The sequence below is a fragment of the Phalaenopsis equestris genome, unplaced genomic scaffold (genome assembly GCF_001263595.1).
Source record: "Phalaenopsis equestris unplaced genomic scaffold, ASM126359v1 Scaffold000164, whole genome shotgun sequence".
Taxonomy (NCBI): domain Eukaryota; kingdom Viridiplantae; phylum Streptophyta; class Magnoliopsida; order Asparagales; family Orchidaceae; genus Phalaenopsis; species Phalaenopsis equestris.
Window position 1 is genome coordinate 122,455 of NW_018164606.1, and position 21,666 is coordinate 144,120.

Genomic DNA, 21,666 nt, shown 5'->3' on the forward strand with positions numbered 1-21,666 from the left:
TTCACCAATGTCAATTGATGGTTGAGTTTGATGTATAAGAATGTTATAAAGATTTTTCAACATCAGTTGAGGCCAATTGACTAGGCTATGGGTTCAATTTGGTGAGATTAAGTCATATGGTCAAAATTGGGGTTTTGACCCAAATCAAAATTGGGCTCAAATCATGGACCAATTGAGCTTGGATTTGGTTTAGTTTGGTCATATCAAAACTTAATTTGAGTTTAGGATTGGAATTGGGCTCAACTTAGGTCAAATTGATGGACATTTGAGTTGGATTTGGGGAAATTTGGGTCTTTAAAGGGCAATTTGGGGATTTTGCTTAAAGATGATCAAATTGGTCAAATTGGGTCATGTAGTAGTTGGGAGAAATGAAATTGGGAATATTTAAGATTTATTGGGATTTTTTGGGAATTTTTGGAATTTTTTGGATTTTGGATTATGGAGGGGTATTTTGGTAATTTGGGGGTGTTTTAGGGGCAAAAGGCCAAGATGGGTATTTTGATAGATTTGAGGTACCAATCATCACCAATAAGCCATGGACCAAAGGAAACCCCATTTTAGGTCCTCTACATAGTGGTCTTAGCTAAACCATAGCCATAGGGCTAGTAGATTTAGGGGACCTTCTACATGAGTATCCCAAAAGATCAAGGGATCTAGGCTAGAAATTTGAGTTCAGGGTTGTGAGTGATTGTGGGTACAGATGAGTGTAGTGAGTGCCTTAGCTCCAGACCAACACCCAAGGTCAACCCTAAGGTCCAGCAATCATCCTGAGTTTCCCCCACAGTGACCCCACCTACTAAGTACATAGAGGTTGGGAGCAATATGTGGAATTCCAGGTTGAGTAAAGAAGATGGTAAAATTTCTAATGGTGAGGGTTCCATGTCTAGTTTTCTATGAATAGTCAACAGGAAAAGTCCTATGCAGGAAAAACAGGAAAAGTCCTATGGCTAGACCCTAGGCTACTAAAGAGGAAAAACTAAACCTCAACCAAAGATGAGGTCAACACCCATATTAGACCCAACTTAAACTTAAACCTAGGTTTAACGTAACTTGAACCTAACCCTAAATGTTGTGTATAACCCATATTAGACCCAATCTAAACCCTAAATCTATGTTCAACCTAACTTTAACCTAACCCTAAATGTTGGGTCTAAACCATATTAAACCCAACCTAAATTCTAAACCTAGGTTCAACCTAACTCTAAATGTTGGGTCTAACCCATATTAGACCCAACCTAAATCTTAAACCTAAGTTCAACCTAACTTGGCCTTAACTCTAAATCCTTAAGGTTAATTCAAACTAAACATAACCCTAATTCCTTAGGTTTAACTCAAATTAAAACTAACCCTAAATCCTTAGGGTTAGCTCAAGTTGAACTTAACTCTAAATCCTTAGGGTTAACTTAAATTGAACCTAAACATAAATTCTTAGATTCAACCTAAATTGAACCTAACTCTTGTTCCAAGCTAAAATGGACTTGGCCCCCAAAACCCTTTTAGGTTCAACTACATTGAACCTAAATCCTAAGTCTAATCTATATTAGACTTAATCAATCCTTTTGGGCTCAACCTAAATTGAACCTAAACCTTAAGTCTAATCCAGCACTGACTAAAATCAACTGAAACATCGGGTCAACCCGACCTAACACGGATTAAACCAAATTAACTGAAACACCAAATCAACCTGACTTAACTCAAGTTAACCCAAATCAACTGAAACACTAGGTCAACCCGACCTAACACAGGTTAACCCAAATCAACTGAAACGTTGGGTCAACTGACATGCCTGAAAATATGCTACTTTTTATATACATTTATTGCTTATTTTTAGTGATAATGGACTTTAATGGAAGATATTGTTATATTTTTTATTATAGGTACAATAGTATAAGCAATCAAAGCAAATTGAGCAAAAATGGAGCAAGGAAAAAAATTTTGACTTGGAACCTAGGCTGCAGGCAGTTAATTCATTCTGTCAGAAGACTGGTGCCTAGGCGCCCAACCGCCAAAATCGGTTTTATTTAAAATCGAATCTACTTGGATGAATTTTGAAGGGGCATCTAAAATGACTCTTAGGGAATTTTGAGGGTCATCATAAGGGGGTGTCTATTCAAGGTGTGATGGGGATCATAGTGTGTGTGTGGGGTGTTTCTCTTCAAGTGGGAGGTGTCTATTAGAGTTGAGAATTCTTCAAAGGAACTTCAAGAGATTTGTTTGGGGAGAAATTTAAGATAAGTGCTTTGTATTTTTGTTTGAGTTTTGTTAAAGTTTATCGTGTATACTTAAATTTAAATATCAATCTATATGTTGTTTTATTTTCTCAATGAAGTCTGAGTAGTTTTTTATATCTTTCTCCTTGTAATGAAAAATAATCATTTGTAGGGTTGGAATTGTTTAGAATTGCTTTAATTTTAATATTGTGATGGCATATTACTTCATGCTTAATTACTTATGCAATTTAGCCAAATCATAAGTTAAAATATATTGTGAAAATGTAATGACCCGAAAGGGCTATGTTTTTCATCAATTAGTAATTACCACACTAACCTTTAGGATATAGTGCAACATGTTGAATGGGCACCAATTCATTCTTTAAAGGGGAGCAATTTATTAGGTCCCACAGACCCTCCATTGTTGAAAGGGTGACAATTCATTCTTGCAGTTATAGACTACTTCTCCAAGTGGGTAGAAACAATGTCGTTACGAGAAGTTATAGTGCAGCAGGTTCTTCATTATTCAAGAATTAGATCATCTACCATTTCAGTGTTTTGCGCAGTATCATTTCAGATAATGAGCCCGCCTTCAAGAGTACAAAGATTAACAACTTCGTCAGATGGCACAGGATAGATTAGAGGTACTCTACGATCTACTACCCAAGGGTGAATGATCTAGCATAAGCTTTCAAAATAACACTCATGAAAATCTTGAAAAAAATATTGGACGATAAAAAAGAGGATGGCACGAGAAACTATTAGAAGCTTAATGGGAATACAAGACAGCGGTCATGACTCCAACGCAGTCTACACTATATACACTCGTGTACGGGTCCGAGGCAGTGCTTCCATTAGAAGTGCAATTATCTTCTCTCAGATTCGTGGTAGCCAACAAGATTATGATAGATGACAATTTTAAGCTCCATTTTGAATTGGAGAGCGTTGAAGAGAAATGATTTCTAGTCAGCAGAATTTGGAGTTGTGCCAAGCTATGATGATTCAAGCACATGACAAACTGTTCAACCTAAGGATGTTCAAAGTTGGTGACCTTGTTCTTGTTCTCAGAAAGCCTATTCTTGCACACCACAAGATAGGTGAGAAATTTGAACCAACTTGGGAAGAACCGTTTATGGTGGAAATGGTTTACTCTGGAGCGTCATATCAGTTAGTGGATTGCTAGGGAGAGAGAACCATGTTGTCAATCACCGGACGATATTTGAAGTACTATAGAACGTGTCCCAAAGGATAAACTCCACATATGATACTCGTTCTTAGAGATAGACATATGGTCAGTATGTGTGATTGGGTCCCAAGAAACTTTTTAATAAAAAATGTGATGAAGTAAAATTTGGTTAAAATTCTCATTTCTTAAAATTCAAATTCTTGTTAAATCTCAAATTTTCTCAATTCAAATAAGATAAACTGCTTGTAGATAATTTAAAATTCACCTAATAATGAATTTTTATTGTTATTGTTCATTTCGAATTTCAGCTCGCTGATGTTTTTCTTCTATTCTGTAGAAAAATATCAGGATCAAATTTGATTTTCTTGTTTAAAGACTGCTTAAATCTCACACTACATGAGAAGGAGAAGACACAGGGTGGTCTCATAAACTTTGATCTGGACTACGGGCAAGTCAATCTAGATTATGAAGGACATTTATTGATGGTTGTTGAGCAAAAGGATACAGATGTGTTAGAATCTTTAATCAGAATCCGCCATAAAGAGGGATCATTGTTAAAAAGGAAGAAAACAGAGAAGGTTTCAGACACTCATGGCCTGATGAGAAAAGCTACACAGACAAATTTAATGGTCATGACGCCGAAAAGGATATGGTTAGCGCCTCTTCAGGTGGAGGACTGCTATGATGGACGCAGCAAAGAAAAGCCAACTGCCGCAAGCATAGAGACCTCGATCTCCTGGAAAGAAGACAAGCCAAAGTAGCAGCAGATCGTGATCGAGCTACAGAGGAGGAAGTCTGCTTTCAGCCAGTGGAATACACACCTGCACAGTTCCTGGCAAGAAATGATGATCTCAAAGTTATAATGGGGCTTTGTTGTTGGAAAACATGCCTACATAGTACTATCTGATTACACGCCATTTAGGGCATTCACGGAGTGCCCAGAATGCAATATTCCTTATTTGAAACGCTATGAATCTTTGGAAGAATTCATGGCGGCTTCGATGGTACTCAGGAATATAGAGCACCCGGATGTGGAGCTTTACATACCCCAGTACGTTGAGCAGCGACATTTGCAGACGGTTCCCAAATATGAGTTGGAAAGGATGCAAAGGTTCTGGAAACAAAAATTTGAGCATTATGTCAAGATCTAGAGGAAATTTTTCAACATTTTAAAAGGACTGGAGTTACATGCCAGAGTATTTTCAGAAAAACATGAAATAATTATTTTGGACTGCATATTTGACCTAAGGGATAAAGGTCAAGAAGGTCTTTTAAGAAAAAAAAATGTAGTCAGAACCACATAAATAGATGAGAGGCAAGGGTAGGCTCACTATTCAATGTGACTGCTGCTATAACTTTGCTTGTGTTAAAGAATGAAATCCCCCGGAGATCATAAGGGATGACGAGGTGGATCACATGCTGTCAATAATAAAGAAATGATCAAGAGGATGGTGTCATGGCGCATACTATCAGCTAATTGTGTCCCCAACAATCGTATCATCAACACTTACGAGGAAGGGAATTGTATTCCTCCTCACATCGATCACTATGATTTTCTGAGATCTTTTTGTACCATCTCATTTATCAATAAATGAAACATACTATTTGGAAACGAGATACAGATTGTGGGTCTGAGAGAATTCAGAGGACCTGCAAATATTCCACTACCGGTCGGATCTGTACTCATACTTAAGGGGAACGAAGTGGATCTTGAGAAGCATTGCATTACGAGAATTCCACAAAGGAGAGTTTCTGTAACTCTAAGAAGAATGGATGAAAGCAAGGTGTCATACAAATATCAGCCCAATCCAGGTCTGGAGGGATTACAACCACTGGAGTTGTGAGATAGCCTACCTCTAAGTATATGCGAGGAGACTTTTGTTCTGGAGCATAGCTTAGGAGGTTAGCTTGATCTCAGCATAGTTTTAGATGAGAAGACATTTTCTTATGCTTTGGTCACTTCGGAGCAGACCTAATATGATGTATTACAGTTCCTGCATGGATGTATTCATCATGTTTTGATATTCTCAGATGTATTCAATTTCAATGGAAATCAATAAGGATCGTTTTTGGCTTCAACACTTGTGTTTGAAATAGCTACGTGGTGCGATCAATTTAAAGCCATTGAACTGAATGTTAATTCAATTTTATAACGAACGAAGAACGATACGAAATACATATGTGCATAAAATTAAATAACATGCAAAATAATAAAAAAGATAAGCCAATTTTGAAATTTCACACTCTCCAAAATTAAATTTCCACGAATTCCAACTTCCTCGAAAATTCCATAAATTCCTCACTCTTCACATAAGTTTCACAAACTCTCCAAAATTTTTAAAATTTTGCAAGTTTTCACAAGTTCCCTAAATTTTTGCACTCCCTTTCACAAGTTTTTCACTCCCATGAAATCCCGAGGGTCGGTGTGTTCTGATATGTCCAAATCAAATCCCAAGGGTCTTTGTTAATGTCTGATACCTCCAAACAATATCCAATGGTCAGTGCAGGTTTTCCAATTCCTTAAAATTCCCTAAGTTTCCTCATCCTTTACATAAGTTTACATTCGCGATATCCAATGGTCGGTGTAGGGTTTTTTATTCCTTAAAATTCCCTAAGTTTCCACATCCTTTAAATAAGTTTTCCACATTCACAATATCCAAGGGTAGGTGCAGGGTTTCTGATTTTGTAAAATTTCATAAGTTTCCACATCCTTCACACAAGTTTTCGATATTCATGATATCTAAGGGTCGGTGCAGGGTTTTTCGATTCCTTAAAATTCCGTAAGTTTCTACATCCTTTACTCAAGTTTTTCACATTCATGATATCTAAGGGTCAGCGCAGGGTTTCTGATTCCTTAAAATTCCCTAATTTCAACATCATTTACACAAGTTTTCCACATTCATGATATCTAAGGGTCGGTGCATGTTTTTCTATTCCTTAAAATTCATAAGATTCCACATTCTCTACACAAGTTTCCCACATTCACGATATGCCAGGGTCGGTGTAATAATTTTGATACCTTCAAATTTGAATCTCAGAATCAGTATCTAAATTATGATTCTCTCTCGGTGCATTTTGGGTTGGATGTGAGTCATTGAGCTTTCCTTCCCAAGGTAGTAAAATTTCCTCGATCAGTCTTCGAGTTGGATGTAAGTCCTTGTGCTTTCCATCTCAAAATGATCTGCTCACCACTAAATTCAAAATTTTCATAAAACTAAAATCAAAATCAAAATCTAAATTGAAATTGAAAACAAATTAAGCTTGTCGCGACTCACAGGCTCCCAAATCATACTATTCTCTACAAAAAGGTAAAATTGCAATTAATCAAAAGACTTGGTAATAATTAACTAATTTAAAGCCCCCAGACCAAAGGTTCAATATGATTTAATCTTTCAATAAGGATTAAGCACATTACATAAAACTTTTGTTAAATTATGGATCTGCCCATTAAGGATCTAAGAGCTTGGTAGCGGGCTAGAATTGAACTAAAACTATCTAAAGGGATTAGAATAAAGAAATAACATAACTTATCTTAAACACTACCAACTGACTTAAATGATTGTACTCACCCCTGTTGTGACCATCCATCCAAACCCTAAACATAATAAGATGAGTAACTCCTAGCCTACTCATGAGTTAATTGAGATATATACTGAGCACAACTTAAAGACATTAATTGAACTTGGAAGATCTAATTAACAATTTAGTGAGACTAGAATAAACTTAAAGTGATATATGAGATCCTAAGTTTGTTTAAAATTTTTTTCTGGACATCCTTGGGAGATTTTGAATACTTTAGAGGTCCTCTAAGTCTGCTACAATTTGTTGAAAAAGATCGTCTTTAAAATATAGCGAAATTGGCATGAAATTTCTTAAGGACCCACCATGTTATGACTTGGGGCCTGATAATGCAACGCTCAAGGCTGTAGAAAATACCTCGACACTACTTATCTTGTATTAATAACCCAACGCTCAAGGCTATGGGCGTTGGATAAAGTGTCTAAACTTTTTGAGCAACTGGGGATATTTGGTATGATCACTTATGAATCATCAGACTTGTGTAAGTCTGAGGTTCAGGTGGTAAGAGCGATGAAGAGATCGCTTATGCATGTTAAACGAGAAATACAAAGCGAGATTTTAGAATACTTTCTTCTACCCCAAGGATCCTTCGGGAAAGGGGATGAGATCGATGATATTGTTCACCAACACTTGGTAAGAACTTGCCCATTACACTCTTAAGTTGTCGGCATTTTCAGTCCAATCAAGATGATTAACTCGTGGACTGTCTGACCTTTCAAATATATTTAAATACAATTAAAATATGATTTTCTCAAAATATCACCACTTTTGACTGCTAAATAAAATATTACATGCATAAAAAAGTAAGAGTTTTGAATGCAAAATTATTGAATTTAACAAGTTAATTTTCTTGATTAGGTTGGAGCATGCTCTTCTTAAATAGTTTGGTCGGTAGATTCGGTCCAAGGTTGTAAGCTCACAACCAAACTCTGAGCCCCCACCTTTACTAAAGTCTTACATTTAGCCTAAGCATTCATATCGGCTACGGGTTTTATTTTACTATCTCGTGTTTTTCCTACGAATTATTTTCTTCATACTCAGTTTTTTTATGCTTTTCTTGCTTTCACTTTCTCGCAATTTACTCAAAATTCATGCAACTATATTATGTTTGATGATACAAGCCCAGATACGCACATTTATATATTTACAATATTTTTTTCTGCAATAATTTCTTTTACCGCCTTTTACCTTTAAATCCACTATTAAGTTTTTTTTGGGGTCTCCTCATGCAAAATGATGGCCTTCATAGTTAAATATTAGGGATAGAATTTCAACTTTTGGAAATGAAAGTCATAATGAAGATGTCATAACTAAATAAAAATACTTGATTCATTATAACCACTTCAGGGTATACTAGCTTTTATTTAGTGTTTCATTTATATGTTATTAGTTGTGTCAACCTTTCTTGAGATTAATGTAAAAAACCTCACCTTCAAATAAGGTGAGGTAATCATATTGTACATGATGGAATCAAAAACTACCTCCAACTTTCTTTTAATCCTTATAGCTTTAATTCTAAAAAGTTGCCACTCATATAATAAAAGTATTCAGTGAGCCACTCGAAATCCTACTAGCTCAGCAAAACTAAGTGCAAAAGTTGATTACCCTCTATTGTATCAATGAACATCTTATCAAGGGCTTAAATTACCAAATAATAGAAAAAATATTAATGTTAATATTTAAAGGGTAAAAACTATGACATTAACTAATCTCCACATAACTTATCTAAGCACAAAGATAATTTTATTGTAACATACGATGAACAAAACGATGTTATAAATTTTTTGTCCAATGAGTGATCTCCTATTACAACTACCATAATTTTTCAAGGCATTTTAGATTTAGGAGTTTGTGGAGCTTTTACATTAAAATATTTTCCTCCCCCTCTGTCTCCAAATAGCGACCAGCAACCAAACATTGAACTCAGAAAAATAAACAATAGTAGGCCACTATCCAATGATTTCTACTTGAGAACTGATGAGTATTTTAGTCGTTGTAGCTATATCTTTATACTCTTCTCTTCATGGCGATCCATACTGTAGAATTAATAGAGAAGCGATCGTTTTAGATTAAGACTAACCGTTCCAGAAGAGAAAATTTCCCAAAACTACGAATGAGAACCAACAGAAGAGCGGGAGGGATAAAAAATTGCTGGCAGCAGTGGCTCAAACCATTGCTCAAGTACAGGGAATCAGCTCTTCAATAATCACTACTCTGCAGCCCAACAACTACAGAGGGCCAAAAGGTTCCGGCGGCGGCTCAAACCGGTGGTCAAAAACTGGGCTCTGATCAGACTTGTCTTCGACGCTGTGTAGCCAATTTGTGTTCTTCAAATCCTCTTTCAGAAGCATTGCGTCATACCGAGAGCTGCCACGGATATCAAAATCACTCTCCTTTGCCACAAGGCAATCCTTGTTCATTTGTTTAAATGCAAAGTCTCCATTCTCCGACACATTTCTGTTGTAAATATGAACTTCTGAAAGAGGTTCGTTGTTTGTGGCTGGAGCTATGGGTTCTGTGCCACGAGTTGGGCGTGATTTAGGAGCATTTCCGGAGCGGATGCTGTGCGGAAAAAGGGAATTAGCTCGGATTCCTCCCATATTTTGTCTGATATCCTGCAGCGGAGATCAATAGATAGCCTTAGGCTAATAATTGGACATTTTTTAAAAGATGAGCTAATTCATGTAAATGGCATATGAACTGATTCAATGAAATACATCTATCAACTAGGAAGCATTGAGAAAATTTATCAGATTCAGTTTAGACATGAGTTACAATTTCTATTTGCTGTCTCATGAAAAGGCGATATTTAACAATTGTATTACTTTATAAATTTAGAACCAGAAATGGTAAAAGATGGAAGAAGCATTAGCTGAATCATAGTATTCTCCCACTATCCTCACGTTCCTAGTAACTAATGTCAGGGAGAGATATGTGATATCGAAAAACGATAAGGATTGTTTGGTAGGCAGAATTGTAAAAGGAATTCGGGTTTTGAAAAAACATAATGTTTGGCCTGTAGAAAAACAAATGCTGTGTGAACATTCAATGCAGTTAGAATTCACTCTCTAATTCAACTTCAATTCATTTGGATATCAATAGATTTAAGCAAATTTTAAGTACACTATTTGTGTAAAGTCTAGGCCACTGCAGCTGACCAATGCCAACGCTGCATGCCACCGGATATATTTTACATTTTTTTTTTATTTTCTTTTCGAGCAATACACAAATATATTAATTATTGCATATATACTATGCTAATAAATACACTATATTTCAATTACAATGTATTCTTTTCACACTGCATTTCTTTCTCAGCAAATCAAATAGCCTCTAAAAGACCAGCAGCTCGGCAGCTAGTTATTTATTATTGACCGCTATATCACATTCAGTCATCAAAGAAAATATTCAGTTCATGTTGCATTATCACTTTCTTGTGTAACTAGATAGATATAGTAAGGAAAGCAAGAATTAACAAATATCTCTAACACTCTCTATCTCATCTCACTACCTATCTAATCACAAAAAGCAGCTATGTATAACACCGACAGCATTCTTTCTAATTGTGAGAATTAGCCACATGCAAGTTGGGCAAAAAGAAAAGCACCCAGAAAAGGTGAATTTTGTGAAATACCACAACTTGCAAAACAAGGTTATGATTAATAACATACCATGTGCCTAAGCGCCATGTCCAAAGACATTTTTGATAGTGTTCTACCAAACCCAGTGCTCTCAGTCAAGCTTATTTTCGAAGCCCGCCGGACTCCTGGATCTGGAGCTATTGGCTTTTGAATTGCAAGCAGTTCAGTGTCTGGATAATTTTTAGTAGATTGAACTTTCATGGTGCTCTCTGGCAACTTACTTCGGGTAACAGACATGGATTGCCTGCGGCCTGATCCAACAGTAGCTGGAGTCTCAGTATTTGAGCTTGCCCTTGCTATCAGGGCCATCCCTGGTCTTATCCTACCAGCAGAAGTTGGCCTTTCTGGCAACTTCGTTCTCAGATTTGGAGGAGTTTCATGAGGGAAATCTGGGATATCAATTGGCATCACGGGAGGAGCTCTCGGGCGTACTCCAGGGGAACTGGGACGTGAAAATGTGACAGAGTTCCGGATTGAAGGCAGCCTTCCAGCTGATGGGGATCGCCCTGCTATTGTTGCCGCCGATGAAGAAATTCCAGGGGTGTTTGGTCGGTGTGTCGGAGTCGAGGGCCTGGAGGTGGATCGGATTACAGATGAATTGATATTTGTGCCAGAGACGGAAGAATGTTGGTGTCGGCCATTGGGTGTTGAGGGTCTAGACTTTTGTAAGGGACGGATCTTTTCTCCAGGAGTTGTAAGGTTTGGCCTAGATTTCGAAGGATTGGTGGAGCGTGCCTGAACAGAACGAGAAACTGCAGATGCTTTTGTAGATAACACAGAAACAGAATGGTTTCCAGGAGTGGATGGTCTCGATGGTGTTGTTGGTCTGGATGTGACGGATACTGTGCTGGAGTTCAGAGCTGATGTTCTGTGGTTAATTAGGGAGTTTGAATGAGCACCTGAGGCAGATGAACGGTTAACTGAGCTACTTCTGGTTGGTCTAGCAGAGTGGCCATTATCTGATTGAGAAGCTGATACCTGTAAACAGAAAAAGAAGATTTCATTAGTTGTGCCCAAAAAATCTTGTAATTCTTAGTTAATGTACAAAAAAATTGGTTACTGTGTACAACTTCCTAATCCTTATTACAGACTGTTTCTCTTTGCCAAGTTCATATGCAAAGTAACATTTGTGTTACTCTACATCAGACGTGCAGTAATGATTACAACTAGCAATTTGCTTTATCAACTAGAAAACAAGAGATAGTCACATTTGAACAAAATTAGAACCCTTATATCTAAGTAGTGTCATTATATTTTCCATAAATTTGGAGCCAGATTTATGAATCCTCCTCTTCTACTCATTTCTACTGAATGCTGTAAAATAACTCAATTTTGTGCAACTCATTTTCCACAGCTTCTAGCCATATTACCTTTGATCTATCCCTTCGTAATAGTTCATTCTCATTCAATTGGTAGAAAATGTGATCTATACTATAGATGTCTACATTAACAAATATATTTTAAAATTGTACTATCATTAATAGGTATTTATCTTAATATCTCTTTAATAAAAACATTTTTCACTTTGGTTTTCCTAACTTCATCACACATTAAACATAAACATAAAGAATATGTAATTGAATCATAAATTGATAAGATACATGCTCAAATTTCAATACGGAGTCACATTCATTTCAACAAACATCTTTAGCTACAAACGTTGTCCTCATTTTTCTTGTCATTGTTTGTGTAATGGATCCAAGATACCCGTCAACGTACCATACTTGTGAATAACTTGATCTTCTAACAATATTAACTAATACTTAAAATTACATCCATTCAAAATGAATATTATATATTCAATCTATGTTCAATTAGCATCTAACAATTTTCCTTCAAAATTTTATTTATTGTTATAACTTTTCACTTTAATACTTTTTGCAATCTTAACATTATTTTTTATGTTATTGCAGTTTAGTTGATTAATCATTATATTTTATGGAATAGTAATCTTTATTTATCTATACGTTAATTATCCGATGCAATATGGATATTTTCCAGTTTAAAATAAGGTAAATTATTATTATTTATCTCATAGGTTATTTTATTATAAATAGCATTCTATGGGTTATGTAATATGCAAACTATGATATTATGATAATGGTGCTTTGCTAATTGTCTTCTTCTCCAACCAAACTAAGTTGTATGCATAAATTTCTTATACCTTTCCTTCCCTCTTAAATATTCAAGGCTTTCACAAGTTTTTCACTATGAATCAAATGAGATCAAAGCCCAACATCACTCTCAGAATCTTTAATGGAAATTCAACAGAACAACATTTAGTGTTGTAATGAAGATCAATTTCAAGAAAATCATTAAGCTCTCAATAAGTATGCGCTTGTAATTTTCTATTTTTAAGTCAAAGGCTATCATGATGGATCTTCTAAAAAAAACTCCATGGCTCATAACTAACTGATCCAAATCCTAAAACACAAGCCAGAACCATAAACCACCCTCCCTGCAGAGTTACCCCAGCCCCATAACCCCTTGTTTCCTTAAATTTATAATACCCAACCCCCTCCCCCTCTCTCCCCCCATTTGATACCCTTCTCCCTCTCTCTCTCTCTCTCTGTCTCTCCCTCCCTCTCTCTCTCTCTCTCTCTCTCACACACATCTCCACCCTCAAAAAAGAAAATTCTAACAATCTAGAATTCAAATTCCTATCCACCCATTCAACAACCCCCTTCTCTCTATAACATTGATCACCTACTTCTAAAAAAAATAAATTTAGCCAAATCCCAACAGCATCTTTCTCTAAATCTAATAAAAAGACTCCCCCTGCATACCCTCTCTCTCTCTCTCTAAACAAACGATACCATTCCTATTTCTCACTCAAAACTACCCCTTTTCTCTATCCAAAACACAAAAAATTAAAGACAGCCTCACGCTCCTAGATATATTATCTCTCTCAACAAATGCTCCCCTCATTTGTCTAAAAAAATAAAAATACATCCCCAACCAAGATTAAAAATTTGCTAGACATTCAAAAATAAACAAAAAATCCACCCAAAAGCCATGAGAATGAAAACAAAAATAAATAAATAAAGTTACATGGAATTTCTCGACCCACCCTCAATTTTTTTATCTTTCAACCCTTCCATTATTATCCATACTATTTCATTGACTGCCTTACAAAAAAAATCTCTGGTAGATCATCCAAAAATAATACTAAAATTAATTTTCTAATACTAAGATGATGGTGAGACCTACAATGTTCTATGACATAGAATGTTGTCCTTTAAAAGAGAAGTATAAAACAAAGTTAAGTGTTGCTGAGATTAGATTGCTTAGGTGGATTAGTGGCTTGAAACTTAGAGACAAAATGCTAATTGATTATTTCCGTGTTGGTTGGTGTAGCTCCAGTGGCGAACAAGATTAGAGAGAGTCATCTTAGATGATTTGGTCACATCAAACGACAAAAATCTGATGATCCTATAGAAGAGTAGATGTTTTAGATTCGACTTATGTTAAGAATGGCAGATGTAAACCTAACAAAACTTGGACATATTGTGATGCAATGGAGAAAAAGGATTCACGTAGCCAACAACACCTAGTGGGATTAAGGTTTGTTGTTGTTGTTGTTATTGTTGCATCATTTTTTTTACAAAATATACTCCAGTACCTCGATTATAACAATTCTCCAATAATTAGGACAATCAAAATATCATCATTGTTCATAAAATTTGAAATTCTTTCTAATCATTTAACATCCTCTTAATTATAGAATTTCATAAATAATTTCATTAACAAAAAACTCTGTTATTTTACATTATTATGAAAATTATATTGATTCATATGCATTTTCTTTTACAACTAAAATTTTCAGTTTCTATGACCAAATCTATAATATTATTCATGAATTTATTTGATTTACTCATTTAAAAAAATATCTTCATTAAATCTCATATAAAATATTTTTTTCTTGGTTTTTTTTTTCATCTTTCAATTTAGAGAAGTGCAAAAATGTTTGGGAGAATAAGTTTATCAGCTCATACAGCTCAACAAAGATAAATGAAAAATAAGGATTCATAAAGCTGACTCTAAACAATAGGGATAAAGATGATGATGACAATATTTTCTTTATGCCTCCATCTACAACTAAAGACATTGTCATTCTTCAAACACGTAAATTGATCAGAATGTTTAAATCTATTTTCTCATAAAATTATAATTTACACAATAATTCCCTATTTGTTTGGCATCAGGTATTCGATACAAGTATTTTCCTAGCATAGCATCATACACTATAGAAATCATTAACCAATGCAAGTTTACTTTAAAATCCCAGAAACCTGTAGCATTTTCATATTCATCCTATCTCACAGTATTTGCCTTCTCCATTCTTCGAAGAACATTCTTTTTATGGTGTTTAAGTAGAGGGTTTTCTTTCTATGTTTTATTATTTCTGTTTTATGATTTAGGCATAAACCATTAAGCCACTAAGAAGCACTCAATAAGATACCGACTGATGTTCTAGGTTGCTTTGTTAATGGGAATAAAAAAGATAGTTGATGAAGCACACTGTTAACAATTTTAGTCTAATTGAAGATAATTGATGTTAAGGATCAATTCTACATGACTGATAGAAAGCTAAACCCTAGCAAACTATATGCTGATGTTGGAATATGAGATCTAATAATGATGTCAGTAACATGCGAGTCTAATAAGTTAAGCTACTTTTAGTAAGTTTCCAATCTGATGGATGATACCAAAAATATAATATGCAAGATGAACTGGAAACAAAGTTGAAGCAATGATTCATACCCTTGAAGCTCTGGAAGTCGAGACTGATTTAACAATCGATGGGTTCTTTGTACCTGTTGAAGTCTGTTGGTTCTCAGTGGAATCCGAGGAAGGAAAAATAGGAGTTCCAGGGGGAGTAAGAAGCCTATTAAAAGAAACGTAAACCATCAGAATGACAAGCTATAATGTATGCTAAAATGAGGTAAATTGATGAAAGCACTTAAAGCATTGGACTGCATAATAAGTAAACAAGGCAAAGGAGAATCTGTACGGTGTGAACAATGAAACCACACTTCAGTAGTGTATACCATTCCAATAAATAAAAATTAAATAAATAACGGCAAAACATGGCCATTCAAAATGAATTAGAAATATCTGCTGCGAATAAATAAATTAAGTGTCATTGCTTATAGCATTTTCAAAGAGGAGGCAAAATCTCAAATCATCTCAAACAAAAAAGATGTGAGCCTTATCCTCTCCAAAATATCAATTTATTTGCAGGATCAATCGAATAAATATCAAAATAAAAATTTTCTTCTCAAAGGATAATTGGGCACTGGTTTTGTTAAATAGATTGCATCTATGGGCAGCATGTACCTTTTGACACTAAACAGAAATTTGCAGAAAAACTAAAAATACTTCTATCCATTATGGCATATTTCTTAGTTGAATCAAGTAACAATTAGCAAGTTAATTGGCTAAAAACAATTTAAAATGAAATCTTAATTAAGGTTGAAATTTTATTGGGGACCATAGTCAAAGGCTCACCACTCTGCCATTCTAGTAAATATGATGAAATGTAGAATATAGAATGGCATTGAGTTTACGAGCTCGTGCTCTATCTGTTGATCAGATATTTCCCAAACAGATTGCGGGAAACTTGGCAATCAATTGTTGGTTGTGCGTAAAGAATTATCAAAAGGAACTGATAAGTAATTGTACCAAGTCGCTTACATGATGCCAAGTTTATCAGTATTAAAATCAAAAGTTCCTTGAGCCAATCAATGGCTAGAGACTAGAATATGAGGAGAGCCAGATGATAGAGCTGCAATATGGAGCTATATGATAGATGAAGTTTATTGCTAAAACTATTGTTCTTATTACATGACAAACCTATTGCCTACATACCCAGGCTGGAATCAAACCCAACGTAGTTTGGATAACTTTATCAACCTTAGCTTGTTTTTTGTGTTGTTAAAAGGCCTAGACACAAACCTGAGGGCCTGCCTGGCCCTACTAAATGACCTATTGAGACAAAACATTATGACCAGATACTTAAAGTTTACCTGCCCTGAACTGACCTTGCATTGCATTTTCAAGCAAAGTTTGATCAATTTGAGCTGAATCAATCCTACATAACCTGACCAAAAACCGGCAATCGGTCAGAATGTCCAGCTTGATTATCATGTTGGACTGAGCTTGGATAATAATTTTCAAACTCTTGACCCAATTCTATCCAACCTGACCAACCCAATGCCAACATATATATATATATATATATAGTTGTGAGGTAGCTTATGAATTAGATTATGATGACCGTATTTAGGGGACTCATGAAATCTAGTTTGGCTTGTAGTGTTAAGGCCTCAATGAATATAACTGATGTTAAATGAAGTTATGATATGATATACTTAATGATTAAACACATGTAATGAGTTAAAAAGCACATCAAATACAGTTTGATTAGCTCCTTTGTGAGATGAAAGTTATATATGCTATAATGGTTGATTCATACAAGGCGCAAGCAGTGGGAAGCTAGGTTTCCCTTCTTTCTGCTACATTGGTGTTGCCCTCCCGAACCCTTTCATTATCTGAAATACTTACTGTGTTTATTATCAATTAAATAGGTTTTAATAATAATTAGTCCGACCTTCTTTCCCATGAAATGTTTCAATTCATAGTTTCATCTTCTCCATGAGATCACTAAATATTTCACGTATGCAAAAGTCACGTTATGATTCTATGAATGATAACTAACGACTTGGAAACCAAAGACACACAACTCAGTGAATGCTACTTGAGTGTCTCTCGATCGGTTCAGGCTCAGACAAGCAGAGTTAAAGCTTCGGTTGCTGTCAATTCAACACTTAGTCAGCATTAAGTCATCTTCATGCATAAGAAGAGATATATAGAGAAGTTATCCCAAGCTATTTTTGTTTGGGTCATAATTTTTTTTATTTCTGGAAGATACCAAAAAGCTCTTTATAGTAGCAATTTAAGGGTTATACTTCACCCACATCCTCAAGATGTTAAGATTCTGAAATAGGCTTGAGGACAGCAGCATTATTAAATTGAAGAACTTCGATAAAAAAAGTATATGTTAATATGTTCATTTGTTAAGAAGTAGAAATAGCCTTCTGAATAGAGGAGAAGAATTGATTCTAGCTATTTTCTAAACTATTTGAGAGATGATTCTAAGTTATTCAACAATTATAAGTAATGCAAATCTACCACTCCTTTTGCTTAATGAAATGGATAAATGAAAAATTCAATTTCAAGCTAGTCATGATAATCGGTGAAGATTGCCAAAATGATCAAGTGCAAGTATTTTGTATAAAGCAGTAAGAGAGTTTGAATGAATGGTTGTAGAAAAGCCCTAAAAGCATAATCATAAAGATAGAATCATTTTAAATTAAATAAACTATCACAATATAAAAGGACAATTAAATTCAAAATGTCATGAATCATAGCTTAGACTGAGAATATGTTCTTTCTTATTCCAAACTTTCTTCATCTCATTAAGGTATGAGAGCACCAGATATATTTAAAACAAAAATTGTCTTGAGCCAATCAGTTGCTAGAGACCAGAAAAATGAAAGGGAAAGCCAAAAAAACCACAACGCAGTAATTTTAATAGATGGAGTTTATTATTATTGTTGTTAATGTTATTAAGTTTCATGCACAGTAATTTCCTATGTATCCAAATACGGATCAAGCTCAAAGTAGTTCAGATTAGGTTATTATCCTTAGGCATGTTCATTGAGGATCGAAATAGATTATGAATGGGATTGATAATATCCACTTAAGAGGCTCAGTACCACATGTTCATCTTGACGTAATGAGGGAGGGCCCACTGATTAGAAGGGATGTTAAATAGAGTTCAGATAGGATATACTTAATGATCGAATGCATATTATAGAAAAGTAAGCATAACATATATAGTTTCATTACCTCTTTGATGGATCTAGGCATCTCTGTTATTATTAAATATCCTCTCCCTCATAAGGATGAGAAAAGCTTTCTTCATAATGTATAGTCTAAATCATGCACGACATACACAATGAGATGTTAGTTTTCCCTTCTTTCTGCCCCAAAGTAATTGCACTCTCTCAGTCCCTTATCATCTGAAACGCTCCTCCATTTATTATCAGTTAAATAGGTTTTAACGATGGTTAATTAAACCTTCACTCTATGAAATGGTTCAATGCATAAGTTGTCTCCATGGTAGATATTTCTTAGAAAATTAAGGAGAAAAAAAAGTTGACTCCATGGTATCACTAAATTCTTCAAGCATGCGAACAATCAAATGTTAACTCTATGAATGGTAACAAATGGACTTAGAAACGAAAGAAACGTAATTCAATGAATACCATTTGAGTTTACCTTTGAAAAGGAAGGGCTGAGTTGAACAAAGTTAATGTTTTGAAAGTTAACTCAATACATAGGTCAACACTGAGTCATCAAGACTAAGAAGCTAAAAAATCTAGATAAGCCATCTCAATCTATCCTAATCAGAAACATTTTCTTCATCCACGAAAACCGTTAAATACCTTCTATTTGGGTGGTGATTTAGGAGGTTAAAAACTTTGTTTCCTGCTACAAGTAATCATGATTTCCCACTCCCCTTCTCTGTTCTTCCACCTTCCTTTTATTCAACAACAATACTTGGAACGTTGGTGGTTAATATTATGAGTGTTAAGTGTAGATCAAAAGAAAATCAATGTTAGGCTTTATACATCAATGGCGAGTCTGTTTTTAATCAACAAATCTAAATGATTTATGAGAGACATCAATTTAGTAATATACCAACATATATTTCAACTATCCAATATGGGACAATACCAATAATCTCATATAGCCTAACAAATCTCCACTCATATATAAGAGCTCTCCATATGAAACAACTCTCTCTCAAAAGGAAGAGCTTCATACTCATTTTCCATGCTTCAAGAGCTTGCTCAATCATATGAAGCATATATGAAAGCCACATGCTCTTCAAACTTACTCGACAATGATTACAAAAATCACCACTCACAGGAACCACAAATTGGATAACCACCCAATCCTAGACAAGTCATCAGCCATAATAACACATTTTTGGGGGTGTGGGTCAAAGGGATACTAAAATTGTGCTTATAAACTACTGGTGAAAACCATTTTGATCCATAACCTACAGCATGTGCGTGACATAAACAATTGGTATTTTTACATTAACAATTTTTTTTAACTATTTATTGTGGAACAAAGCTCACTCCCTCAAATGTTCATATAACACTGAGAACTAGATGCTCCATAACAAATGCTCGTAAGCATTTCTTTTCAGCATGCATCTAAAAAACATCATTTTTCCACTGACATTAAGAACTGCATTCCATAAAGAATCTGCATGGATCAACTTCTATTAAGGCTTTGTATGAACAACACTTCCTGAATGGGTAAACACTTAAGCAGGATCGTAAATAAACTTGATTGAACTTTGCGCTCACAATACGAATCATCATGCTTCATTCATGATTTAGAAAATGTGATTGGAGATCATTGTTTACAAAAGTAGATAAGAAGGCGTATAATATTAACTTTTAAACAAACATCAACTGTAACTTAAGCACTACCAATCATAATCATGTTTTCCCATTTCTGCATCCAAAAAGTCATCCGCTCTGGCCGTGCCTTTAATCGCTGATCCCACTGATAAATTCTTGATCGATCCTGAAAAAACAGTTATTGAACATCAACAACCCAACTAATATAACACTTACATGCATTACAAAATTACCAAATCAGATGCTCCAAAATCAGTTCACTACTTAAATACTCGCCAAATCTCAACTAAACCAATCATAGGAATCAGAACAAATAAACCAAATGGCAACCAATCCATTGGAGAAGAACCAAATAAAAATAAAAAACCACACTCAAAGAAAAAATTCTCACCAAATCACGTCGATCTAGACTTATTAACAATACCAATCGAATCAAAGAACATGCATAACCCCGCATCAAATGCAAATAATCCAAAATACAAGCAACGATCAGTACCATTATGGATGTTACCATCTCCGAGCGAGCGGACCACAGTGGCGCTGCGCCTCCTCAAGAAGAGATCCAGCCCCTCTTCTCGTTCTCCAGCACCGGCACTAGCGCCGCCCCTCACCGTTCTTCCGGCCGCCGGTTCGACAACGATCCCACTCGTCCCCATCTCGCCAGAGTCGAGCTTCGATCTGATGCAGCAGAGCTGAGCTCTAGAATTCTTTGTGCTTGAGAGAGAGCGACAGAGCAGAAAATGGAGGGAGAGCTCTTAGATCTGCGGAGAGGGAAAGAAATTGAGTCTGTCTTGGCAAGTTTATGAGAAATTTATTTACTTCTACCGTCTTTTACCCGCAACTCGTAAGCACTGAAATGGACTACTCCCAAGATATACCTAAGATTATTTTTAAGTATTTTCCTTTCCGCCGCCCAGCAGACGAGTCATACGTAAAGGTCACGTATCCATTTAAATTTAAATAAAAAATTGTTTCAGAATATTCTACGCTATTTATACGAGAACGACTTTATAAATTATTAAAATATTTTAAAATTATATATATTCAATTGATTTTCCCTCAAATTAAATCAAATGATGTTTAAGCTCTCGCTCATGCCAAGTCTATCAAAACAATCTCAAATAAATATTTCCCAACCCGTGGCATGTTAGAAGGCATCTACGGCTTGTCCCATCGGCCTTAGGTTCGAATTCCAGCTGATTCGAATTAGCACATATGAGACATAGGTATTTAAAAAAAAATTACATCCGGTCTCCGCACGTAGAGTTACGTGCGGAGTCACTCCAAAAAAATCGGCCCGATAATACAGGAGAATATTCCCCCCATATTTTTCAGGAGTTATTGTGTTCTGTAAATATTCTCGGTGTTATAATAACACAATAACACATAAATAATACTTTAATAACACACAATAGCACCTGAATAATACGGGATGAATATTTTCTTATGTTACCAGACAGATTTTATTATTTTTTGTCACCGCCACGTGATGTGATTTCATTGGACTCCTCACTTAACTCTACGTGTGGAGTCCTGATGTAATA

At 35.3% G+C, this 21,666-nt stretch overlaps 1 protein-coding gene across 1 annotated transcript; it reads right to left on the reverse strand.

Annotated features, from left to right (window-relative positions):
- Positions 1-8,751: 8,751 nt before the first annotated feature.
- Positions 8,752-20,922, reverse strand: LOC110022038 (probable serine/threonine-protein kinase roco5). Its single transcript, XM_020720815.1, has 5 exons — positions 20,619-20,922; positions 20,192-20,288; positions 15,381-15,504; positions 10,647-11,594; positions 8,752-9,590 (listed from the first exon to the last, which is right to left on the reverse strand). Exons 1-5 carry the CDS (start codon positions 20,776-20,778, stop codon positions 9,204-9,206), a joined length of 1,716 nt encoding a protein of 571 aa, XP_020576474.1. The 5' UTR covers positions 20,779-20,922; the 3' UTR covers positions 8,752-9,203.
- Between the last annotated feature and the right edge of the window lie 744 nt (positions 20,923-21,666).

Excerpts from the sequence above, each read along its gene's own strand:
- LOC110022038 (XM_020720815.1), bottom strand. The coding sequence starts at position 20,778 with ATGGGGACGAGTGGGATCGTTGTCGAACCGGCGGCCGGAAGAACGGTG. Across the intron at positions 20,289-20,618 it reads AGATGGTAACATCCATAATG|GATCGATCAAGAATTTATCA; the intron begins GTACTGATCGTT and ends CTGTTTTTTCAG. Across the intron at positions 11,595-15,380 it reads CGACTTCCAGAGCTTCAAGG|GTATCAGCTTCTCAATCAGA; the intron begins GTATGAATCATT and ends TTCTGTTTACAG.